At 37.5% G+C, this 24,708-nt stretch overlaps 1 protein-coding gene across 1 annotated transcript in view; it reads left to right on the forward strand.

The window, feature by feature from the left end:
- The window catches only part of PRIM2 (primase, DNA, polypeptide 2 (58kDa)), a 407,781-nt gene that overhangs the window by 253,248 nt on the left and 129,825 nt on the right, over nt 1-24,708 (forward strand). The window contains exons 8-9 of the mRNA XM_006835743.1: nt 15,509-15,581; nt 18,989-19,174. Of these exons, the coding sequence (XP_006835806.1) occupies nt 15,509-15,581; nt 18,989-19,174 (259 nt within the window). The remainder of the gene's footprint in view (nt 1-15,508; nt 15,582-18,988; nt 19,175-24,708) is intronic.

Genomic DNA, 24,708 nt, shown 5'->3' on the forward strand with positions numbered 1-24,708 from the left:
AAAAACATTGTGATGCATTGCATACTTTCCATTTAATTCTCACAGCCACCCTAAGGGAAGTACTTTTATGATCCTCAGTTTTTTAATGAGGTAACTTAAAGGGATAAAAAGATTTTTTGCAAAGTCACACAGGTAGGGTATCCTCTCTTCATAACCACTGGACTCTTCTTAACTCTTCTGGTTTGTTGTGCCGCCATGATTGTCTTTTGCAAATAGGATTTGGGAAAATTATGCAATTAAGAGAAATTGTAATGCATTCCTAAGTTGCTGCAGTTATTTCACTATTTCTTGTTTATGCCCCCAACTTCTCTCATCAGCATTCTGAAAATAGGAAACAATGATTGAAGTAATCACCCTTGATAGCTGACCTTTGCCCCCTGATTTCTTCAGCTGTGCCCTGTGGCCTTTATTGTCACAGCAGTGGAGCTTGTGAATACTACTTGGAAAGTAGAGGTGTGATGATCCATCAGTGGCACAGCATGAAAAATTTGTGTGTTTTTTCTTAAGCAGCTAATCTCACCAGCAAATCTGTTTTCACATAATTTCTCCTTATTGTTTTCAACTTAGTTTCAACACTCAAAAACCACTCCTGTTGAGTTAACTAAGTGCGCACATAGGCATACATGGTTTATTAAAAGGTACTGAAATTTCTCTTGTTTACACAAAGTCTGGGAGTAGATCTACTTTTCTTTTTAAGATTTACATGCCATGTGTGTGCAGATGTATGGATTTCACATTTATCCATTTATACATCTATTGTATTTTTATCCTGTAAATTAAATGTTTGAGTAGTAGTGTTTTGGGAAGTTCCAGTTCAGTGTAGATGTAATTAATTATGCCTCCTGTCACAGTCATGCTGCTGTTGTTGGCACTGTTGAGTTGGTACTGACTCATAGTGGCCCTGTGGATACGGAATAAAACACTCTACCCAGTGTTGGACCATCCTCACAGTTGTCCTGTTGGGGCCTATTATTGTGGCCACTGTAACAGTCTTCGTCTTTTTGCTGACTCTCTACCAAACATGATGTCCTTCTCCAGGGTGTGATACCTCCTGATAACATGTCTAAAATGCAGTAAGTCTCACCATTGTGGTATCTAAGGAGAATTGTGGCTGTTTGTTCTTCTGTCAGTCCATGATATATTCAGTATTCTTTGCCCACTCCATAATTCAAAGTTTTCAATTCTTCCTTGGCCTTCCTTATTCTCTGTCCAACTTGCACATACAGATGAGATGATTGAAAATACCATAGCTCAGGTCAGGTGTACCTTAGTATTCAAGGTGACAGCTTTGATTTTTAACCCTTTACAGAAGTCTTTTGCAGCTGAAACGCTCAGAGCAACAAATCCCGTGGTTTCTTGACTGCTGCCTCTATGGAGTGCTTTATCAGTAGTGCTCCAGTTGTAGTCATGTTGTTGTTAAATGCTGTTGAGTCGATTCCGACTCATAGTGATCTTGTATAGGATTTCCAAGTAGCATCCGGTGAGCTTGAACCACTAACCTTGTAATTCAAATGACTTTGCAGTCTGACGCATTAGTCCACAGCACCGCACCAGGACTCCTAAGTCTTAGTAATACTCTCCTCCAAATACACACACACACACACACACACACACACACAGGATTGATTAAATTGAATTAAAATAGTGTTATTTTAGCATTTGGTTATATGAATATCTTATTTGGTGGTGGTGGTTCTGAAAAAGTCTAACCTTTTTCCTCTCAGCTTTTAAATTATTGAAACACTTGTTGTTAAGTTCTGACTTATAATGACCTTGTGTAGGATTTCCTAAGAGCATTTGGTGGATTTGAATTGCTAACCTTGTGGTGAGAAGTCCAGTGTTTATCATATAACACAACACCAGGACCCCTAGTTTTGCAATTTTCTGCTTACTATGAGTTTAAGCTATATTGGAAAATTAGCTGTAGTTACTCCTGAGCAAGATAATATGGGAGGAAAATGTTCCTCAGATAACTGAATTTTAATTAAGTAGCATGTAACTTTACTAAATGTACTTTTATAAATTTTGTCTGTCTTTAGTTTTTCTTATAGTAGAAAAAAAGAAAACAAGGACAAACAGCTAATTAGTTCTGTCAATGCAGAATATTTGTTGGCCGAAATTGGAAAATTATTTTTTTAGAAAATACTGTTATGCATACATATAGGTTTTGAATGACTTGGCAAAGCCTCAAATTTTCATTGAAATGGATGGCTGTTGTTACTGGATGTCTTCAAGTGGGTTTCAGCTCATAGCTACTCTATGTACAACAGAGTGAACTACTGACCCATCCTGCACCTTTCTCAAAATTGTTGTTATCCTTAAACTCCTTGCTGCGTTCACGGTACCAATCCATCTTATTGGGGGTCATCATCTTTTTCACTGACCCTCTACTTTACCAAGCATGATGTCCTTCTCCAGGGACTGGAGAATTACAGTCAGAAAGCTCCTCAGACACCAGAGTGACAAGACTTTGTCTTTCATACGTCAGCCATGTTATCAGGAGGGACCAGTGGCTGTCCTTGACTGTAGGATGTACCTCAATATAAAGAAAACAAAACCCCCCACCTTGGGCCAATAAATAATGTCATGATAAATTGAGAAAATATTGAAGTTGTCAAAGACTTCATTTTGTTTGGATCCACTATCAACACTCATGGAAATAGCAGTCAAAAAAATCAAACGATGTAGTGCACTAGGAAAATCTGCTACACAAGACCACTTTAAAGTATTTAAGGGCAAAGATTTCAGCTTAAAGAGTAAGGTACGCCTGCCTCAAGCCATGTTTTTTTTTGTTTTTTTAATGTTTTATTGTGAATTATGTGATAGTTTACATGGGAGAAAATTAGTTTTACATTCATCCTATCGTATATCGTTTCATTGTCATGGTTACAATCCCTGCCATGCATCATCAACCAACCAAAGGATATATCCTACAAGCCTGCCAGCCCCACCCCCCAGTCGTCAGCACACAGCCCCTCTCTCTCTCTGGATCTAAAGTCCCCAGTTGGTCCATCTCTCCACGTCATCATCTCTGGCTCCATTTCAGGCATCACTGCTTCTCTGGGTAGGCTCCCGCTCTCTGCTCTTCTCCCTTGATGGTCCCAGGGACCTCCGCTCCTAGACTGAAAAGTTAGTCACTCCTCTCCTTGCTACAAAACATCTACCTTTACATTTCCAACCCACACAATCAGTCCTGATAACAATTATTTACTATTGTATCACAAGAGACCTATCTGCATTTCTTTTCATCAGCCCCACCTAGACAGATTGGATACTACTCAGTGGAGATTGTATCTTCTTCCACACCCTCTGTATCTAAGTTCCCTCTTGAAAGCTTGTAAGCCAGTCTTGCCTTTGTAGTCCCCTCGTTTTGTGTAGCCAGTGTCCAAGTTGCCCATCCCTATCTACTCGGGGGTGGGAATGATCCATCCTGTAAAGATTTGTTCCCTCTATTGAGCTACTGCATCCATAGGTGTAGGTCAAGTTCATCCAATTGTATCAGATTACTCATATTTTCCTCTTCTTTCTTCTTCTAGTTGAGCTCTGATCATCCAGTCATTGAAGCCAGATAAAGTGGATATTATCTGCATGTGTGGGTGTTCTTGTGCATATACCCTCTCTTCTTATCAGCTGGATGCTTCACTCCCCACTCTAGTCCTCTGTGGCTATGTCACTGACTCTGAGTCCAAGAGTCCCCAGGTCTTGCCACACTGCTGGCCAACCAGGTCTCCACGAAGGCTCACAGGAGTCTATTGAACATTGTAGGGCTTAGCTTGCCGCTTCATTGCTGTTTTGCCCTTAATTCCCCTTATCAGTGACGAACACCAATCAGAGCGTGCATTCCCATTGAGTCTTAGTCTTGGAAGGGGGTTTATTCTGAGGGGACCTGACCACTTGCCTTGATGTCTCTTGGGCGAGCAACTTGCTTGTTCTTGTAGGAATCAGTCAGTCTGCCTGTATTGTTTTGTATTTTTCTTGTCGGTCTTTCTTTCAAGAAGTATCTTCTGTTCTTTTAGCTGCTCCAGGCTGGTCTGCCTATCCTTTCAAGAGGAAATTTCCCACCTTTGAAGATTCTGGATGCTGTTCAGGATTCCACCTATAGTCTTATGCAATGCGGAGGCTCTGCAGGAAGCCTCCTTCAATGGACATGTTGTAGCCCCATTTTAGGTATTCTAAGAGCTCTGGTAGCGTAGTGGTTACGAATCGGGCTGCGAACCTTAAGGTCAGCGGTTCGAAACTACCAGCCGCTCTGCAGGAGAAAGATGAGGCTTTCTACTCCCGTAAAGATTTACACTCTCAGAAATCCTGTACAGGGTTGCTATGGGTCGGAATCGACTCGATGGCACTTAACAACAACAACAACAACAAACAGTTATAGGCAGAAGATGGGCTTACAAACTTTTTATGGTGCTATTTCTGGCTATTCCTTTCTCTCCCCCTCAAGAATCTATTTTATAATGGTATGCCAGGGAAACTGAGATTCAAAAGACAGCCAAGCATCTTAACATTATTTCCCCCTTAGACCCCATTCCAACCATGTCTCAATCCCTGTATCCCAGAGCCCTGTTGTTCCAAGGTTGTGCATACATCATTATTTACCTCTGTCCCATTTAGCCCATGCAAACCTGCCTAATTTTTCTCCCATCTGCTTTGTTCTTCCATTTGCCTCTCCCTTTTTGTATATTGTCCCCTCCCAAGCACCTAAACTATCTTGTGTTTTTTCCCTGTCGTGCGCTCCATCTTTCCGTCCCTCCCCTCACCCTACTCCCCACTTCCCAGCAACCAGCAAGGAACCCCACCCAACCCCTTTTAATATGGGTTCTTTTTCTTAATCTTTTACAGTAGTGGTCCTATGCAGTATATCTCCTTTTGTAACTGACTAATTTCATTCAACATAATGTCCTCAAGGTTCATGCATGTTATTTGGTGGCTTGCAGCTTCCTTGTTATTCTTCAAGGTAGCATAATATTCCATTGTGTGTATGTACCACAGTTTGTTTATTCAATCTTCAGTTGATGGGCACTTTAGCTGTCTCCATCTTTTTGCTATTGTAAATAGTTCTGCTATGAACATTGGTGTGCATATATCTACTAGTATTATGGCTTGTATTTCTTGTGGGTAAATACCAAATAGAAGAATTGCTGGATTATAAGGTATTCCTATTTTTAACCTTCTGAGGAAGTGCCATATTGCTTTCCAGAGAGGTTAGACCATTTTTCAGTCCCACCAGCCATGCAGGAGTGTCCCAGTCTCCACATTCCCACCAGCATTTATTGCCCTCTACTTTTTTGATCTTTGCTGTTGTTGCTGGTGTGAGATGATATCTCTTTGTTTTGATTAGCATTTATCTAATGACATTAGTAAAGCAATACCATTTACAGTAGCCACCCAAAGCATGAAATATCTAGGAATAAATGTAACCAGAGAAACAAAGGACTTATACAAAGAAAACTACAAAACACTAATACAAGAAACGAAAAGAGACTTACAAAAATGAAAGAATGTACCATGCTCCTGGATAGACTTAACATTGTGAAAATGTCAATACTGCCCAAAGCAATTTACACATACGATGCCATCCCAATCCATATTCCAACAACATTCTTCAAAGAGATGGAAAAAACAATGACAAACTTTATATGGAAAGGAAAGGGACCCAGGATAAGCAAAGCACTGCTTAAGAAGAATAAGGTTGGAGGCCTCTCGAATTAAAAAGTTACTGAAGGGCTGCAGTGGTCAAAACAGCCTGGCACTGGTACAATCAAAGATACTTAGATCAATGGAACAGAATCGAGAATCCAGAAGTTAACACATCTACATACAGCCAACTGATTTTTGACAAAACACCTAAATATATCGCATGGGACATGATAGTCTCTTCAACAGATGGTGCTGGCAGAACTGGAAAGTGATATGGAAAAGATTGAACCCAGATCTTTACCTCACACCTTATACAAAAACCAACTCAACATGGATTAAAGACCTAAATGTGAACCCCAGAATTATGAAGGCCATCAGTGAAAAAAATAAGGACAAATGTGAGGGCACTAATTCAGGGAATACACAGACTACCAAACATTTTGAAAACTACACAAACAAAAGTAGACAAAATAGATGATTGGGACATACTAAAAATTAAAAACTTATGTGTATCAGAAGACTTCACCAGAAGAGTAAAAAGGGAACCCACAGAACGGGAAAAAATCTTTTTCAATGACACATCAGACAAGGTACTTATTTTAAAACATAGAGGAAACTACAACACCTCTACAAGAAAACAGACAAATAATCCAATTAAGAAATGGGCACAGGACATGAACACTTCACCAAGGAGGAGATCCAGGCAGCCAACAAACATATGAAGAAATGTTCATGATCACTAGGCATTAGAGAGATGCAAATCAAAACAACAATGAGATATCATCTCACACCATCAATAGCAGCAAAGATCTAAAAACCATGGTAATTTTAATAACCTCATATGCATGTTAAAGTTAAGCAATGAATAAGGAAGCGTGTAGAAGAATTGATGCATTTGAATTATGGTGTTGGAGAGGAATATTAAAAGTACTGTGGACTGCTAGAAGAGCAAAGAAATCTGTGTTGGATGAAGTATAGCCAGAATGTGCTGTAGAAGCCAGGATGGCAAACCTTTGTTTCTGGTACTTCAGGTATGTTATCATTCCTCTTCAGTTTGTCATTCCCAGAATAGTAAATCATACATGAGCCAGATTCAAAATGGCCCATGCCAGTCCATTTCAGCTCCTTAATGCCTACTATATCAAACTTTTGGGTTCAATGTTTGACAACTCCCAATTTCCCTAGATTCATGTTCTTCTTCTTCTTATACATTTCATGTTCTTATTACTAATGTATGTTTACAGACGTTTCTCCTCATTTTGTTTCCCATCAGTAAATGAAGGTCCTGGAAGCTTTACTCCTTTGGTGTCATTCTTTTCAACTCTACTTTAAGGAGGTAGCTCTTCTCCAGTCATATTTTAGGTGTCTTCCCACCTGAGGGACTCATCTTCCAGCCCTATATCTAACAATATTCTGGTGCTGTTCATAATGCTTTCATTACCCTGCACTGTATCTGGCAATGTTCCACTGCTGTTTATTGTTCTTTTAGTAGCAGAATCAGTGGTTCAAGCTCACCAGCTGCTCCTTGGAAACCCTTTACAGGGTTGCTGTGGGTCAGGAAACCCTATAGAGGGTTGGAATCGACTCAACGACACTAACACCAACATCCATTAAACGTCGTCGACCTCTCCTTATTCCTAGTCTGTCTTTTGTCTGAAAGTTCAGTTGAAACCTGTCTACTATGAGTGAACCTGCTGGTATTTAAAATATTTAAAATATTGGTGTTACAGTGTCTAGCATCACAGCAAGACTCAAGCTGCCACGGTACAACAACTGACAGATGAGTGGTGGGAAATTGATGGTTAGCACTATTTTATTACCGTGGAGATAGGGTTTGAATTTTGTATTTTAATTTAATGGTTTTTGTTTGGAGACTAACCAATTTCAGGATACCACCCATTTCCCCTCAGGTCTATGTTCTTGTCTTTTTGCCACTTATCCCAACCTCTTTACCTATAAACTGTAGTTTAGTAATTTCCTTTACTTTGCTTATTTCTTTCTGTTTATCCATCTGATATGTGCTAACCTTCTAGATCCTGAAGAAAATAGATTTTAGTGTTCTAAAATGCCATCTCTTTATCTCATTCGTACTTAAAAATCCTTCCAACAGCCTTGATAAACTCAAATCACATGCTTTTATGAACCTAATCAAAATTTAAGAATGTTTTTAATGCATACAAAATTGTAAATTACAAATGTTTAAAAATATGAGAACTATGACTCAGACTTTTATGTGGGAATATCCTACTTTTAAGCCTCCAAATTAAAATTATTTTCTTACTACAATCTCTTATTCTTCCACTTTACCCCATCTCTCATTCTCATTGATTTTCCTCATCATCCTTATCACAGCATCTCCTAATAGTTAATCCATGTCATTTTGTCCTTCTGACTTAATAGACTTTTCTCTTTAGTCTGGGTCATGTTGTCAGTCATTTCAACAACATTCTAGAATTTTGAAGTCTTTTTATGAAGTGTAACTATTTAGGGCCATTTCATTGCTCAAAAATCTTAAATGCTCACAGAGTTTACTTTCTCCCTCCACTCTTCCTTTAGAAGGAGTAAAGTTTTGCTGAAGATTAAAAAAAAATATGGTTGAAGTAGTATAACAACCCGGGATTGCCAGAAATTCAACCCAGATTCAGAATTGTTGTTGTTGTTGTTAAGTGCCGTCGAGTCGGTTCCGACCCATAGCGATCCTGTACAGGGTTTCCAAGGGTGCAAATCTTTACGGGAGTAGAAAGCCTCATCTTTCTCCCGCGGAGCAGCTGGTAGTTTCGAACTGCTGACCTTAAGATTTGCAGCCCGATTCGTAACCACTTAGGAGATTCAGAATAGGACATGAATATAGAAATTTCACTGCTGATGTCAGATGAATCTTGGTACTGTCTGGCTCTTCATTGGTACATTTCCGTCTATATTCACTGTAATTATTGATAGGTATGAATTGATAAATGTCATTTTGCGGGGGGTCTTTGTGTGTGTGTGTGTGTGTGTGTGTGTGTGTGTGTGTGGTGTTGCTGGTTTCTTTATTTCAAATAATTTTTTGTGCTGAATTCATTTTGTTTGTGGTGTTGTCATTTTCTTTCTTCCCTTTTTGTTTTAATGTGTACTAAATCTTTGTGATTTTCCTCTGTATTTTGAAGATAAGACTTATTAATTTTTTTAGACTATTTGAGTAATTTCTTACCTTCTGTTGTCTCTTGACTTCCTTGCCATTTTGAAATTATTTAACTACACTATTCCTTCTTTTAATTTTGTAATTATTTTCCTTATAAGCTGATATCTCTAGTTCTATCTTTTCAGTTTTATAGGTTTGTTTTGCTTTGGATTCATTTCTGAGTGATGCTTTCTCAAGTTGTTGCCTGTTGTTGGCTCTCTGTCTAAATAAGTCCTTTAGGAGATTTTGTAAAATAGGTATAGTTTTTTTTTTTTTTTTTTTTAAATATATATTTCTTTCATTTCTGTTTATCTGGAAATGTCCTAGTTTTGCCATTGTGTTTGAGGGACAGTTTTGCTGGTCATATAATACTTGGCTGACATTTTTTTTTCTTTCAGAGTTTATATATGTCATCCCATTTCCATCTTGCCTCCAGGGTTTTTGTTGAGAAAGCAGAGGTTAGTCTTATTGGTTCTCTTTGTAGGTAGTTTTTATTTCCCCAAGCCTTTCTCAGGTTTTTTTCTTGTCTTTGGTTTTGGGAAATTCAATTATAATATATTTTATTGATTTTTTTTTGTTTTTTTTGGATCTATCCTCTTTGAACTTTTTCAACTTCTTGAATACTTATCTTTTTATCTTTCATGATGTTAGGGAAGATTTCTTTCAACAACTCTTTGGCAACTTTCTCCGTGTGTGTGTGTGTGTGTGTGTGTGTGTGTGTGTGTGTGTGTGTCTTCCTACTCCTCCCAAATAAATTTCAGGTTTTGTTAAGATTTTTTCTTTCTTTTTTCTGATTCTTTTTCTAGTAGGTTAATATTGAGAGATTTGTCTTCAAGCTTTCTAAGATAGTCTTGTTATTGTTGTTATGTGCCGTGGAGTCGGCTCCGACTCATAGAGACCCTGTACAGGGTTTCCAAAGCTGTAAATCTTTATGGGAGCAGAAAGCCTCTTCTTTTCCCCACGGAACAGCTGGTAGTTTCGAATTACTGACTGTGAGATTAGCAGCCCGATTCGTAACCACTACGCTACCAGAGCTCTTTACATTGATTCAGATCTATTACTTTGCCTATTCAATGTGTTGTCCATTTTTAAATTTTAGTATAAATTTTCTGGATTTCTATTTGCAGGTTTTGTAGTACATGTCAGTTTTCAATTATTTGCTCCAATGATTATTGTAGTGTTTTTCTGAATTATTCTAAAGTTTTTCTGAGTTCCTCTTGTATCTTTCTCAATCTTTTTCTAAATTGGTTGAAAGTACTTAAATATCATTCTTTTGAATTCTTGATCATGTAGTTTCCATACCTTTTCTTCCTTAGAAATATTTTCTGGTTCTACATCTTGGTCACATGTTTGAGTCACTCTGTCTTGTTTCTTTGTGTGAGCTGAAATAGTCTGTTGACTCAGAGACAGTGTGCTTTCGTGGTATTTGTATTTAATTGATAATTTTATGTTGTGTTCTTAGGCATTCACTACCTGCCTCCTGTTGGGTTTGATGAAGAATGGGAGTGGCTTCACAGTTCTCTGTTTGCTCTTCAGGCTTACCATTTGGGGTGGATTTGGCTGGTGTTGGGCCACTGTCTGTCATTGATCAGGTGGTACAAAGACTGGTAGTGACTTGCATAATGGGTGGGTCCGCAAGGGTGTGGTTGTGGCTGGGCTGATGGGCATGGTTGTTGTCTGTTTTCAGGTGTGCTAAAAAATAAAAACACACAAGCTATAACAAACAATAGCAAGAAAAAATTAAATAAATAATAATAAAGGAGAAAAAAAAAAACCCAACAACAAGCAGCAGAAAGGAAAAGAGTATAGAAATGAAAAGTACAGGGGTAGAGAAATAAGAGAAGATATAAAGAAAGAAAAACTAGGGAGACGGAGGAAGAAAAGAGAAAAAGATAAGAGAATAATTAAGAAAGATGTAGAAAAAAGAGGAGTGGAAAAAAGAAAAAGAAAAGGAGAAAAAAGGAACCTGAGAAAGAATGGATTAAAACAAGGAAAGGGAGAGAGAAAAGGAATGGAAAAATAAATAAATACATACACATATGTACATACGTAACAAAGAAGGGAAAAAACAAGGCCGGAGCCGGTCCCAGAGAAGAGAAAACTGTAGAGGGCAGGATATCTGGTCTAGGTTGGCAACCTCTGCCCATCAAGGAGTTCACTCTGTGGGAGGGGCAGACTTGAGAGAGTGGTGTGCCAGGTCCTAGATGGAGTTCCTGTAGGCCTCGGTGTTTGTTGTTTATGGTCAGGTCACTTAATTTGGAAGCAATTTATCCAGGCCCTAATAGTGACTGATGTGTCAGGGTCTTTGTTCCCACAAGGAGCTCCTTGTGGCTCAGAGGGCAGCCGGAGGCGGAGGCTGTTTGTGGGAGTTCCTGCTTGTCCAAGGCTGACTGACCAGGGATCCACACTGCTTGTTCTGCTGGTCTGGGTGGGGACTGGGAACAAGGGAGAATGGTACCCTTCTCATTGCTAGTCTGTGGTGTCAGGCTGCCATCTGTATCACTGCTGTTTGCAGAAGTTCAGGGTGGTTGTGCCAGATAAGGCCAGTGGATACTTTACCTGTCTGTCTTCTCTTGCTGCTCCTGTTGAGCTTCTTCTCCTAGTCAGTATCTAATCCACTTCTCTATCTTTCTGCTGAAGCTCAGCGTTCCCGAATTAAAAGCTACAGCTGTTTCATTCAGTCTCTCATATCTTTGTTGTAGAGGTTCTATGCAGTATGTCTGCCTAGTCACATTGTCTTGCCAGAACCCCTCAAATCTTGATTTTTCATTCACACTTTATGTAGGTTTTTTTTTTTTTTGCAAAATACTGACAATTTGAATAATGTAGCCCTTAAAAAATGTTTTCTTCTTCTCCTGCTCCTCCTCCTCTTCCTTCTGTCATCTATTATATTGGAAATAATGACATTTGTGATCAATTTCACTTTATTTTCTTATGAAAGGTTGTTGTTAGCTGATGTGAGTTGGTTCCAACTCTTAGCGACCCTGTATAGGGTTTCCAAGGAGCAGCTAATGTAACTGCCAACATTGTGGTTCGCAGTCCAGTGCTGATTCTATAGCACTACACCAGGAATTTTAGAGGCAAAAAAATATGCATACTGAAGCCCTTGGTTTAAAAATGAACGTTGGTGGCAGTGAGTGTTTCTCAAAATAAAGTTGTGGTGATTTTAAATGGATAGAAAACTGTTTTCTGCTAGGTTTTCATATGTTAATGTGTATGTTGTTCTTGTTGTTAAGTGCCATGGAGTCAAGGTTCCGACTCATAGCGACCCTGTACAGGGTTTTCAAGGCATGTCTTATGAGTTTGAACTGCTAAATTTGTGGTTTTATCCTAAACATCACATCAAGACTCCATTAATATATGATCTTGAGCCAGTTAGAAATTGTTTTGCTGACAAAAATTACCTATTGCTATTTCTGTATTTCCAAGCTGTGCACGGTTCCCTTATAAAGTAATCTTTAAGATATGTGCATTCAAGAAAATGAGTCTTTTTTTTTTTTTTTTTTTGTCATGAAAATAAGATTCTATTTTGACAGCACGTTAGAATAATGGCTGCATTCACTTAAAAGCAGTGTAATATAGAGCTGGTATGAGCTCTGATTGTGTTGGAAAGGTACCTCACATTTCCTGGGAACCCGTTAAGAAGCTCATTTAGCAACATCCCTTGGCACTTCCAAGTAAAGCCAAATATGGTTTCACGAGTTAATGTGAATTTTTATATTTTTGTGGAAACATTATTTGTACCTCTCCTCTACTTTGATTTTTGAGTTTCTTTTGATGTTTCTTCGTCATGAGTGTATTGAATTACTCTGGGTAGAAAGTGACTTCCTTAGGGTGCAGTGATCATTTGGTTCCATTTACTCACTAACCATAATCACGCTTATACATCACTTTACCATTTATAGAGGACTTTTGTGTCTGTTCATCTGTTTGGTCTCAGCAATCTTGTTAGATTACTGTAATCACTGTCCTCAATTTATAGACTAAGGAGCTGAGGTTTAAAGGTGTCAGTGTAGGGACCTCAGGCTTCCAAGCTAGGTGATAATGTCTCTACAAGATTACAGAATGCTGCCTCTTTTCCTGTCTGGTTATTTTTGTACTTACTGGTCAATACTGCAAGGAACCCTAGTGGTGCTGTAGGGTAAACATTGGATTGTTACTGGCAATGTAGGTGATTCAATCCCACTTGCTCCTCTGCAGGAGAAAGATGCGGCTTTATGCTCCCATAAAGATTTATAGTCTCAGAAACTCTACATAAGATTGCTATGAATCACAGTGGACTGGCAGCGGGTTTTTGGTTTTTGTTTTTTTGGTCAAGACTACAGTTGCTCTGTGTATTGGAATACGTTTTACTGATTTTAATTAGCACTTTGAATATGTGATGTCATTTGATTTCCTTAGAGCTTCTGTCAGTTAGGCAGACATGGCATTATTAGTGCCATTTTACAGACAAGGATAAGTACAGATCAGGAAGTGTAAGTGACACGGTTTATGGATTTAAAGCAAAGCAGGTTTTCGGTCTCCTAGCCTACTGCTCTCTCTATTGCCTTGTTTATTTTGCTTCACAGTAAGATATGTTGGAAAGTGAAATATATTTTTAGTCTTGAAATTCCACTGAAATCATTCTCTGATTATGCTATTTATTATAATTTAAAATGTGAAAGTTAAATGTCAATTGTTTGCTTAATGTACCATGAGTTTAGTATGTATAGTACTAATATGATTAATGGAATAAATAGAATCAAAGGACACATTAATTGGCAGAGCAGTTTTGCTTGCGGGAGAAATAACAGAGGACACGGAGTTGTATTTTCAGGTGTGAGATCATTCGGTGTCAGTACTTGGTGTTCTCCTCATCCTGCTCTCCAAGCAGTTCTCTGGCTTTCTTAGCCCGGAGGGTGGTGTCAGGGAGGGTGTACAGGAATTGAGGAAATCTGTAGTTTTATTTATAGCCTGTCTTCTAGCTGGTAGACTCAACATCCTTACTTCTTCCAAGATACTACTAATCTTGTTGTTAAATGCCATCAAGTTTGTTCCAACCTATTGCGACCCTGTATAGGGTTTCCGAGGAGCAGCTAGTGAATTTGAACCACTGACCTTGTGGTTCAAACTGACTGTGCAGTCTAGCACATGAGCACTTATTTCCATTAAAACAAACAAAATTATCTTGGAATCACAGACATATTATGTATTGGGATGTTGACCCAATGGACATTAAGCTACCCATACATACCTAGTTTTGTTTCATAATCCATACCCCTTGTTTACTCTTAAAATTGTGATTGTGGAAACAACATCCTCTCTACAGAACATCTTAGTGTGTTTATTTTATATTGTTCAACATTGAGAATTTGTACTCAGAAGTAGAAAGAGTCTGGAATACACATCCTCTCTACAGAACATCTTAGTGTGTTTATTTTATATTGTTCAACATTGAGAATCTGTACTCAGAAGTAGAAAGAGTCTGGAATACTTTAGGATTGTAGTGACACACTTCATTCCAGGCTTTCTCTTTAGTTGTGGGGTCTACATAAACCATGGTTTGACCATGGGTTTTATTTGTAATCTTGAAGTTGTTTTTAGCTGTCTCACATCTGAATGCCTGCCTTTGAATCAATGTTTATGGAGTTGGATGTAGGTAGAGAACACTGGCCAGCTAACCCTAAGTCAGTGGTTCAAATCTGCTAACCGCTCTTTGGAAACCCCATCCAGGGTTGCTGTGAGTTGGAATTGATTGAGTGGTACTTACCAACAATAAAACATATCAAATTATTCTCCAATTTATAAAAATACATCAGAATTTATTATAGGGAAGGGGATGGCATGGTACAGTAAAGAAACAGGGCACTGGGAGTCTAGCGGTTTGCATTCATAGCTCTGCTGGGTTTTTTTTCTTGTTTTTTTTTTTTTTTTTCCTTTCTGTCTTATCAAGTTTCTGACTCATCTGCTAAAATACTCTCTCAGGGTGTTTGAAGGATCTAATTAAGAATATAGTTAAGAACTCTTTGCACACTCTAACTGGTTGTTGTTGGTGGTGTTAAGTGCCATCGAGTTGGTTCTGACTCGTAGCGACCCTGTATAGGGTTTCTGAGGAGTAGCTGGTGAGTTTGAAACCCAGACCCTATCATTTAAACCAACCTTGCGGTCCAGCACTTATCCTACAGTGCCACACCAGGTAGTCAGATATTATTTTAGCAAACAGATATTACTATATGTCCGGTCTTTTGTAAAATTTATTTCAGTTGAGACTTTCTACAAACTCTGCAGGACTGGCATTATCATCTACATTAGACAGATGGCGAGCCTGGGATTCAGAAAGTCCCAGTAACTTGCTCAGGGACCTACCACTTTTAAGATGATTCCTGATTTAGCTTCAGTTTCTTCTTTGCTGTGTTGAAGGGATAGATAGTTTGAACTTTAATAATAATTTGGATTATGCTTTTAAGAAATGGAAGTATCACTAGACTAGGAATCAGGAGGCCCCAACTGTAACTAAATTTTTGAATCATTTTGAGGTAAGTTACTTAAATATTTTATATTAAATGCATTCTAAATATTGGGCTGTGTTTAAGCTGAAGTTTATATATTAGATATTTTCTTATTCTAACTTTTAATTTTTTTCAGAATAAAAAAAAATTATTTGACATATTCCAAAATTTTCTTTTCTTTAATCCTGTTTTAATATATATATATATTTTCCCTTTGTAGTCATTCCTACACTGGTCAAGATTACAGTGTACAGGGAAATGCAGGGAAGATTTCTTTGGATCAGATCGATTTGGTAAGCATCAATCATCCTTTAAACCTACTCCTTTGCCATTGGAGGAAACACAGATTTTCTACAGCCAAAGATTATCTTTGAGTTGAGAAAGGGGACAGAATGTTATTTTATTGCTTGACAATAAGTTTTAAAGAAAAGCCCGTTTTTTTTTTTTAAAGTTGTATTGTTGTTATTGTGAAGTGCTGTCGAGTCAGTTCCAACCTATAGCAACCCTTTATAGGATTTCCAAGGAGCGACTGGTAAGTTGAACTGCCAACCGTACGATTCATAGCGACTTTGCAGTCTGGCGTATTAACCCACAGCACCATACCAGTACTCCTTTTTAAAGTTATAGGAAGACTAAATTTAATTTAAAAAATTGTTTGTTGCTAGATAAAATAGGATTTAAGCAGTTATTCCAAAGGGAATAATTTTAAGTGATGATAGCTAAATGTGTTTATGTGTTTATATTTAAAGGAACTCTGGTAGTGTAGTTGGTTACAAGTCAGGCTACTAACCTCACAGTCAGCAGTTCGAAACTACCAGCAGTTCCGCAGGAGCAATATGAGGCTTTCTGCTCCAATAAAGATTTAGTCTCGGAAACCTTATACAGGGTCGCTATGAGTCAGAATCCACTCCATGGCACATAACCACCACCTCCACCAACATGTATATTTAGAAAAGGAGATATGGAAAATATTAAGTATAGGCTTCTATATTTGGGTTGCCACTTAGTTAATGGATAGCATATTTCAACTTCATTTCTCTTTGTTGTGTTATAGTAGAATGAAAGATAAAGTATACTTTACTATAAGTTATAGAATATATCTACAGATTATAAATTCTACATGATAGAATTTCCTTTCCATCCAAAATAGGAAAAATTATCCAGCCATAAATAGCCTATGTTTAGGCAGTTACTAAAATTATTTATAATACCTTAAAAATACATTGAGATTTTAATGCTTGGAAATAATAAATAATGAATGCAGATTTTAATGCTTGGAAATATGCATTGTAATATAGGGGTAAGTAGAAAGAGGCCATAAGCTTTTACAGAGTGGAATGAATAGTTTTCCCCCCTATTTGACAAGTTATAATTAAGTGATTATAGTTGTTATAACTAGAAATAACAGTTGGATTGCCTACCGTACACAGTTAATTTGAGACTTGTTCTTTTTACATGTCCCATTCTTTAATTTTCTCAAGCAGTATGTTATCTCTAAACCTCCCCAGTCACACTCTTCATATTAGTGTTTTTGTGCTTTTTTTTTAGTGTTTTTTATCCTGTGTGAATGATTGGCAGTTGATGCTTTTCCTAATTATGTCTGGATGTTTTCCTTCATTACAAGCAAATGTCATATTGTGTTAGACACTGTGGAGGGTTGTAGAAGTTTATTCATTAATTAATTTAGTGAATATATATAGAAGCTACCCATTATGTGGCTGTGGGGGTGTTGGCTACATAGGATAAGCACTGCAAACCGTATTGTCAGCTGTTCAAGCCCACAAGCCATTTCCGCAAAAGATTTGAAGTCTTGGAAATCCTATACGGGGTGGCTATGACTCCATGACGTTTAACAACAATAACAACAACAACTACATCCATTATTTACCACCTGTTGTGTTGTAAATACCAAGCAGAAACAAACCTGTTGCTGTTCATTTATACTGACTCATAATAACCCTGCAGGATAGAGTGGTGATGGTGGTGGTGGTGGTGTGTCGTGGAGCCAGGTCCAGCTCCTAGCGATCCTGCGTAGAGTTTCTGAGGCTATAAATCTTTACTGGAGCAGAAAGCGTCATCTTTCTGCCCTCGAAACAGCTGTAGTTTCCAACTGCTGACCTTGACGTTAGCAGCCCAACTTGAAACCACTATATTACCAGAGCTCCTTATAGGATAGAGTAGATTGTCCAAATAGGGCTTCCAAGGCTGTGTGACCTTTGCAGAAGCAGTCTACCACATCTTTTTCCTGCAGAGTGGCTGGTGGAGTTTGAACCACGATATTTAGTTGGCAGCCAAGTCCTTAACCTTTGTGCCACCGGGACTCTTTTCAGTGACTGTGGAGGTGAATCAAACATGGACCTTATTTGAAGGAGGTAGACAACATAGTAAATATTGTTGTTAGTGCCATTGAGTCTGTTCCAAATCATAGTGGTGACCCCACATAGGGTTTCTGAGGAGCAGCTGGTGGGTTTGAACTGCTGACCTTGTGGTTTAAAGTCCAGTGCTGATTCTACAGCACCACACCAGCTAATTGCTATGTGATGATCATGTCTGTGGGTCTGTGACTGAAACCCTGTGCTAAGTGATAGAGATGTATCTTTATATAGAACTCTTTCTGATGCTGAGAACAAGTTATCATTTCCACCCCTCGATATTTTCAGTATCTTCTCCAAATATTCATTTTAGATTTTTCTTCTTATTGTAATTAGGCTCTCTTGACAATCTCTCTTCCTTGATTTTCTCTCTCTATAAAACCCTCTTCAGGTAGAAAGGTGCCTTTTCCTTTACACTCAGTAGGTTTGGGTTAAGCTCTTCCTTTGTCCCTACTGCCATTTCCAACACATTTTTTTTTGCCTTTCATTGTCAGAGCTCCAGCTTTTTCACTGTCATGTGATGTACTTCCCTGTGTTGCACTGCCTTTCTCCCCACAACTCCCCCTCTTCATTGAACTGCGTATTCTTCTTAGCCTCTGTAGTATCCATGTTTATAATCTTATATTCTAACTTTACCACTCTAGTCTTCTCAATTTCCACAGTCATTTTCGGTCTTGTTTTAGCCTATTATAGACTCTCTCAAACCTAACAAATATACAACCTCTGCAATCTTGATTTTTAAGCATGCATGTAAATTTTGTATTCCAAATACGTCTTCCTTTTCTTATCATCTTTGACTCCAGTCACCAGCAAACCTTGTTGAGTCTGCCTTCCAAATTCAAGAAGGGTTTAAAAAGTTTGTGTAAAAATTGAGTTAAAAGACAATGGAATTTTTCCATTAACTTTTTGAAGCCTTTTGTATATATGGAAGACACAGCTGTTTTCTCCCTATTTTGGCTGCTAACTTCATGAAATCACCACTTAGGGAAACTTGGTGACGAGTATGTGATACTTCACTCTATTATTTCTTATGACTGCATGTGATTGACTATTATGTCAAAAGGAAAGTTCAATTAAAAGATAAAGAGAAACAGGTGTAAAAAATTTTAATATATTTTACTTAGCCCAGTATATTAGAAATATTATCATTTCAACATGTAATCAGTACAATAATATTAAGAAGAAAGTTCATCTATAATCATGATAATACAGTAATACTTCCCTATAGTTTTTGTTTTTATTCCAGTCAGATTAAATTTGCAATCACAACCAATATTATGGGGACCTGGTTAATCTTCCACATAACCCCAAGCTGTTTTTTCTTGTAGCTTTCTACCAAATCGTTCCCACCCTGCATGCGTCAGTTGCATAAAGCCTTGCGGGAAAATCACCATCTTCGTCATGGAGGCCGAATGCAGTATGGCCTTTTCCTGAAAGGCATTGGTTTAACTCTGGAACAGGCATTGCAGTTCTGGAAGCAAGAATTTATCAAAGGAAAAATGGATCCAGAGAAGGTAATTATGAAAAGTTAAAGAAGTAACTATCATTTTAATTTGGTCTAAAATCTAAAAACTCTGCCTTTTGAATTTGTTCCTTGAAATGTAGTTGAAAATTCAAAGATAACTTTGTCTACAATTTAGTTTAGGTAAAACCACACTCACATAATAATCTAACAGGTGTTAAACCAAAGATTGAGAAAGTTAATTCAAAGAATAAGATTGAATTAGTGACATAAAATGTAAAATTATGCTTAAATGAAGCATCTTCTCTTTGTAGGTATTTTAACAGTAGTTTTTCCGTGGTGTAGATTGCTTTTAGAGTTCTGTTTCTATAGGAATGTATGTTTACACACACATAAATTCACAAACCATATACATTTGAGGACTGGGAAATACTGAAAACAAATACAGTAAATAATTTAAAAGATTTTGTATTGTGTTTTATAGAATCTCTCATAAAGCATTTTTGGGTAGACCTTACTCATTATAAATCTGATGAAAACTGTTTCTTAATTTATCCATAGCACTCAGGTTCCTACTCTTGATTTTGCCTTGCCGTCGAGTCTGTCCAATTCATATTGACCTTGTATAGGGTTTCTAAGGAGTTACTGGTGAGCCTGTATTGCTGACCTTGTGGCCCAGTGCATTAACCCGCAGCACCATGAGTAATACTTTATTTTAAGAAATAAGCTTTCTTGTCCCTTCTCTACTACAGCACTATGGTATGAAGTAAATTTTTGATTATTTTTTGCTTTGCTTCCTCCTCATTGTTGTTGTTAAGTGCCATTGAGTCAAATCCGACCCATAGCGACCCTGTATAGGGTTTCCAAGGAGCAGCTGGTGAGCTTGAACCGCCAACCTTGCAGTTCAAACGGCTTTGCACTCTGGTGCATTAACCCACAGCACCACACCAGGACTCCTTGCTTCCTTAAGATAAATTAGAGAACAAAGACTGTATTAGCCAAGTAAATTTTATAATGACATTTTATTATGTCTCTAGCTATGTACTTTATTGAAAGTCCAGATCTTTTAATAATATGTTATTAAAAGCTCTGATAGTTTTGGTAGACTTGTTTGAAAACTGTCATCATTGATAATTGTCCATAGTATGTATAATAATTCATATTGTAGGGTTTTCTTTGAACACAAATTTGGATAATATTTCTTAGTATTCCTTTATATTTCAAAAGTAATATATTTTGATTATAGAAAATATAAAAATATACAGAAAAGATTAGCTGTCATTTCTCAGCATAAATAATGACTGTCAACATTTCTGTCTAGTCTAAAAGGGCAACTGTTTATTCTTTTTACACTGATATGATGAACATTTTCCCATGCTTTTGTGTACTCTTTGAAAATATTATTTTAATTGTTTGCATAATATCCTTTGGGAATGATATAATTTATTTAATCATCCTCTGATTGGATATTTGATTGATACAATTTGATCTGTATTAAATGCTATTGCAACCAGTATCTTGGGCATTTCAGTCTTTGGTTGTAATTCTAAATATGTGCTTTGAATGTATTCAATGGGAAATGAAATCAACTTGTGAATATACACAGTTTTAAGTTTTGATGGTGTGGCTCTGTGGTTTAATGCACTGGTCTGCAAAGTCTGTTTGAACTACAAGGTTGGCAGTTCAAGCTCACCAGCTGCTCCTTGGTAACCCTATACAGGGTTGCTATGGGTCAGAATCGATTTGACAGCACTAAACAAGAACAACAACAAGAAGTTTTGATGTATTCTGTTAAACAAAAGAGTACTTAGAAAAAGATTTAGAAAGATTGTTGTTGTTGTTATGTGCCTTGGAGTCAGTTCTGACTCATAGTGACCCTGTGCAGGGTTTCCGAAGCTGTAAATCTTTACAGGAGCAAAAAGCCTCATCTTTCTCCCATGGAACAGCTGGTAGTTTCGAACTGCTGACCTTGCGGTTCGCAGCCCAATTCGTAACCCCTACGATATACGCAGCAGAACCCACTTGCATTGCATAGTTTCTAGACATATTCATCAGTGGCATTAATTACATATTTCTGATCATAATGGTCAGTGGCATTAGTTACATTCTTCATATTGTGTCAGTATTCTTGTTGTATTTTTGTTCTAGTGTTTTACTTCCATTTACTTAATTTCCCTGTTCCACAACCTTATCATCTATGCTTTAAAATAACTTTTGATCCTTTGGTCTTATATAGATTATTGTTATTTTTTTAAATAAACACAGTACTCAAGGGTGACAGTATTTTATTCTTTGGGCTGTTAATTAGGTTAAAGGTGACATCAAGGGAATAGTTTTGATTCAAGATTGGAATAGTAACCCAGAGCAATAGTCTTGACTCCTTCATACTTATTAGGTCCAATAAGTCTGGATTCTGTCAGAATTTGAAGTTCTCCATGTTTTTGCCCCCTTTTTTTAAATTTTTTTTATCAGAATTCATCTACTGTGTCCTTGATCAGAATGATCAGTAACAGTAGTCAGGAACCGTCCAGTCTGAGCTGGAAGAGGCAGTGTGGTTCCTGTAGACAGCCTAGTTCCTTCTCTAATTCCTGAGTTTCCTTCTATCTTTTTTGTTCCTGACAAATAGAGACCAATGGTTGTATCTTAGATGGCCACTTGTAAGCTTCTAAGACCCCAAACACTACTTATACTGGGAGGTAGAAAATAAACTCTAGAAATCTATTATACCAGTTGACTGGATTGTCTCATACAATTATGACCCTGTTTACAAAAGCTTTTAAATTAATTCCTCATCAAACTATGTGAGACTCTTGTTCTGCTGTTGATCTCATCATATATATTATAATTTAAAAAATTTTTTTAGACTGATAAAATATTTTCGATATAGACTGTTTCTGGCTAGGGAGAAAGTTTGGGAGTGGCTGTGTAGTGAAAAGGGGAAAGAGGAAAGAAGAAAGAAGGGAAAACCAGCTGTGCTAGCAGTTACTGTGAGTACCTGACCTTCTGGTTTGATACCTACTGTTCACTGATCTGCCTCCTTTTATATAACTCTGGGATGGCTTGTGTTATCAATGTCATCAACACTTAATTTTTTAAAAACCTGTGGTAAGAGAAATTATGTGTAGGATTTTTATTTTGCAATATGAAAGTAATTTTCTTAACAAATTATTGTAAAGAAAATCAATAGATAATTTCTTCACTTCCTAGATAATATATGGTAGTCTCTTTTCCTTAGTTTATAATTGATTATGGCAAATATATCATTTTGACTGGAAAATCATAAATCATACTTATGATTTACTGTGATTATTTTGTGCTCTGTTGTTAGAATGTACATTTATAATAAATGTTTAAGTCTTTCTCAATTATTTCTTTCCCTACGTGTTTTGCAATGAAATGAGATTCAATTTATCCCTTGTTTAAGTGCTGTTGAGTCAGTTCCTAGTCATAGCGACCCTATATAAGGTTTCTGAGGAGTTTGAACCTCTGACCTTGGAGTTAGCAGCTCAGTGCTTATCCTGCAGCACCACACCAAGATTCTTTAGTTAATTAAAATGTTTTCTTCAATTTGATAATTGTATCCATTTTCTCTGGTAGAGTAGTATTTATGAATTGGGCTGCTAACCTCAGGGACAGCAGTTCGAAACTACCAGCTGTTCCACGGGAGAAAGATGAGGCTTTCTGCTCCTGTAAAGATTTACAGCCTTGGAAACCCTGTACAGGGTCACTATGAGTCAGAACCTACTCTACGACACATAACAACAACAACAACAACAAGTGATCCATACAATTAAAACATTCTTAAAATGTGTAAAAATTTGATAGTTTAAAATACTACTGGTAGAGAATTTTTATGAGGAATATACATTCGTCTTTATTTAGTAATTTTTTTAGTGGTCTGATAAAGAACTTTGATGTTCATGCCAGTTCAAGAGAAAGGATGTAGTGATTGACGTTCTTTTCAACAAGAATTCTTCACAACTATTTCCTCATCTTTATTGTTTATTTATTCATTTATTTAATTGTTGTTGTTGTTAAGTGCTGTTGAGTCATTTCCGACCCATAATGACCCTGTATAGGGGTTCCATGGAGCAGCTGGTGAGTTTAAACTGCCAACCTTGCAGTTCAAACGGCTTTGCAGTCTGGCACATTGACACATAGCATGTCACACCTACTAAATTGAAGCATATAAAATCAGGTGTTTTTTCTTTTTTCTTGTTTTCTTTCTGCTGTAGCTCTACCTCATTGAAGAATGCCTGACTTGTAGATACCCAATAAATGTTTATTGAAATGAATAGAGAATAACCCACCTCCACTGCCAGGGAATTAATTCCAACTCAATACTACCCTGTGTTGTTGTTGTTAAATGCCGTTGAGTCGTTTAGAGAGGATTTCTAGCCAACAGGGCCCACAGAGGTCCTGTGGTGTGGGCTCCATGTCATTAAAAATGTTAAGAAGTAGTAAAGGTGATCAGAAGACAGGGTTCCTAGTTGAGTAATTACTCAAATTCAGTAAATACGTGGTTATTCAGTAATTGAGGTTTTCTTTTTTTCCCTACCTGATCAGGAATTAAATACCTTATGTTGATCTACAGCCCTCAACCTTTGTACATACCATATTTATTATTCCTGTTGCTGTTATGTGCCGTTGAGCTGGTAGTGGCTTATAGCGACCTCATGCACAACAAACCAAACACTGCCCGGTCTTATGACACCTCACAATTGTTGCTACAGTTGAACCCGTTGCTGCTGCCATGTGCCATACAGCTTGCTGGAAGTCTTTCTCTTTTACACTGATTCTCCACTTTACCAAGTATGATATCCTTCTCCAGAGATTGGTCCCTCCCTCCTATTAGCATGTCTGAGTATGAGAGATGAAATCTGGTCATCCTGACTTTCAAGGACCAAGTTCTTCCAACACAGATTTGTTTGTTCATTTGGCAGTTCATGGTATTTTTTATATTCTCCTTCAACACCATAACTCAATGCATCAATTCTTTTACAGTCTTCTTTATTCATTGTTCAACTTTCAAATACATGTGAGGTTATTGAAAATACCATGGCTTGGGTCAGACACATCTTACTCCTCAAACTGACATTTTTGCTCTTGAGCACTTTAAAGAGGTCTTTTGTATTAGATTTGCCTAATGCAGTATATCTGTTGGAGACCGCTAAGCACTGAGATATTGAGGGTCTGTTTCATGGTCGAAAATCCTACACGATGGCCCCACTCAGGATGGCTAGCCAGGGACCCTGAGGGCCCAAGGAAGTGACCTCCAGACATCCCGGGTTTATTGGCTTTTACGAACTCACTAGCTCTGTATAATTTTCTTTGGTCCTATTATTCATTCTATGCTTCAAACTCCAGTAATTGTAGCTTCTGAGAAAATGGTTTCTTATGTGCCTCTCTTAATGTCTCCACTGTGTTGGCAGTGCATAAGGTTCTGGGAACAAATCTCTTTGAGGAACAAACTCTGGCCACCTGGCAAGCATGGCAAAACTGTTCTTTATCAAGTTATTCAGTTATGTTTGATATTAACTTAATACATGAGCCCTTGATACCCATGGACAAATAGTAAAACAAAAG

This window comes from Chrysochloris asiatica, unplaced genomic scaffold, assembly GCF_000296735.1.
Source record: "Chrysochloris asiatica unplaced genomic scaffold, ChrAsi1.0 scaffold00019, whole genome shotgun sequence".
Classification (NCBI taxonomy): Eukaryota; Metazoa; Chordata; class Mammalia; order Afrosoricida; family Chrysochloridae; genus Chrysochloris; species Chrysochloris asiatica.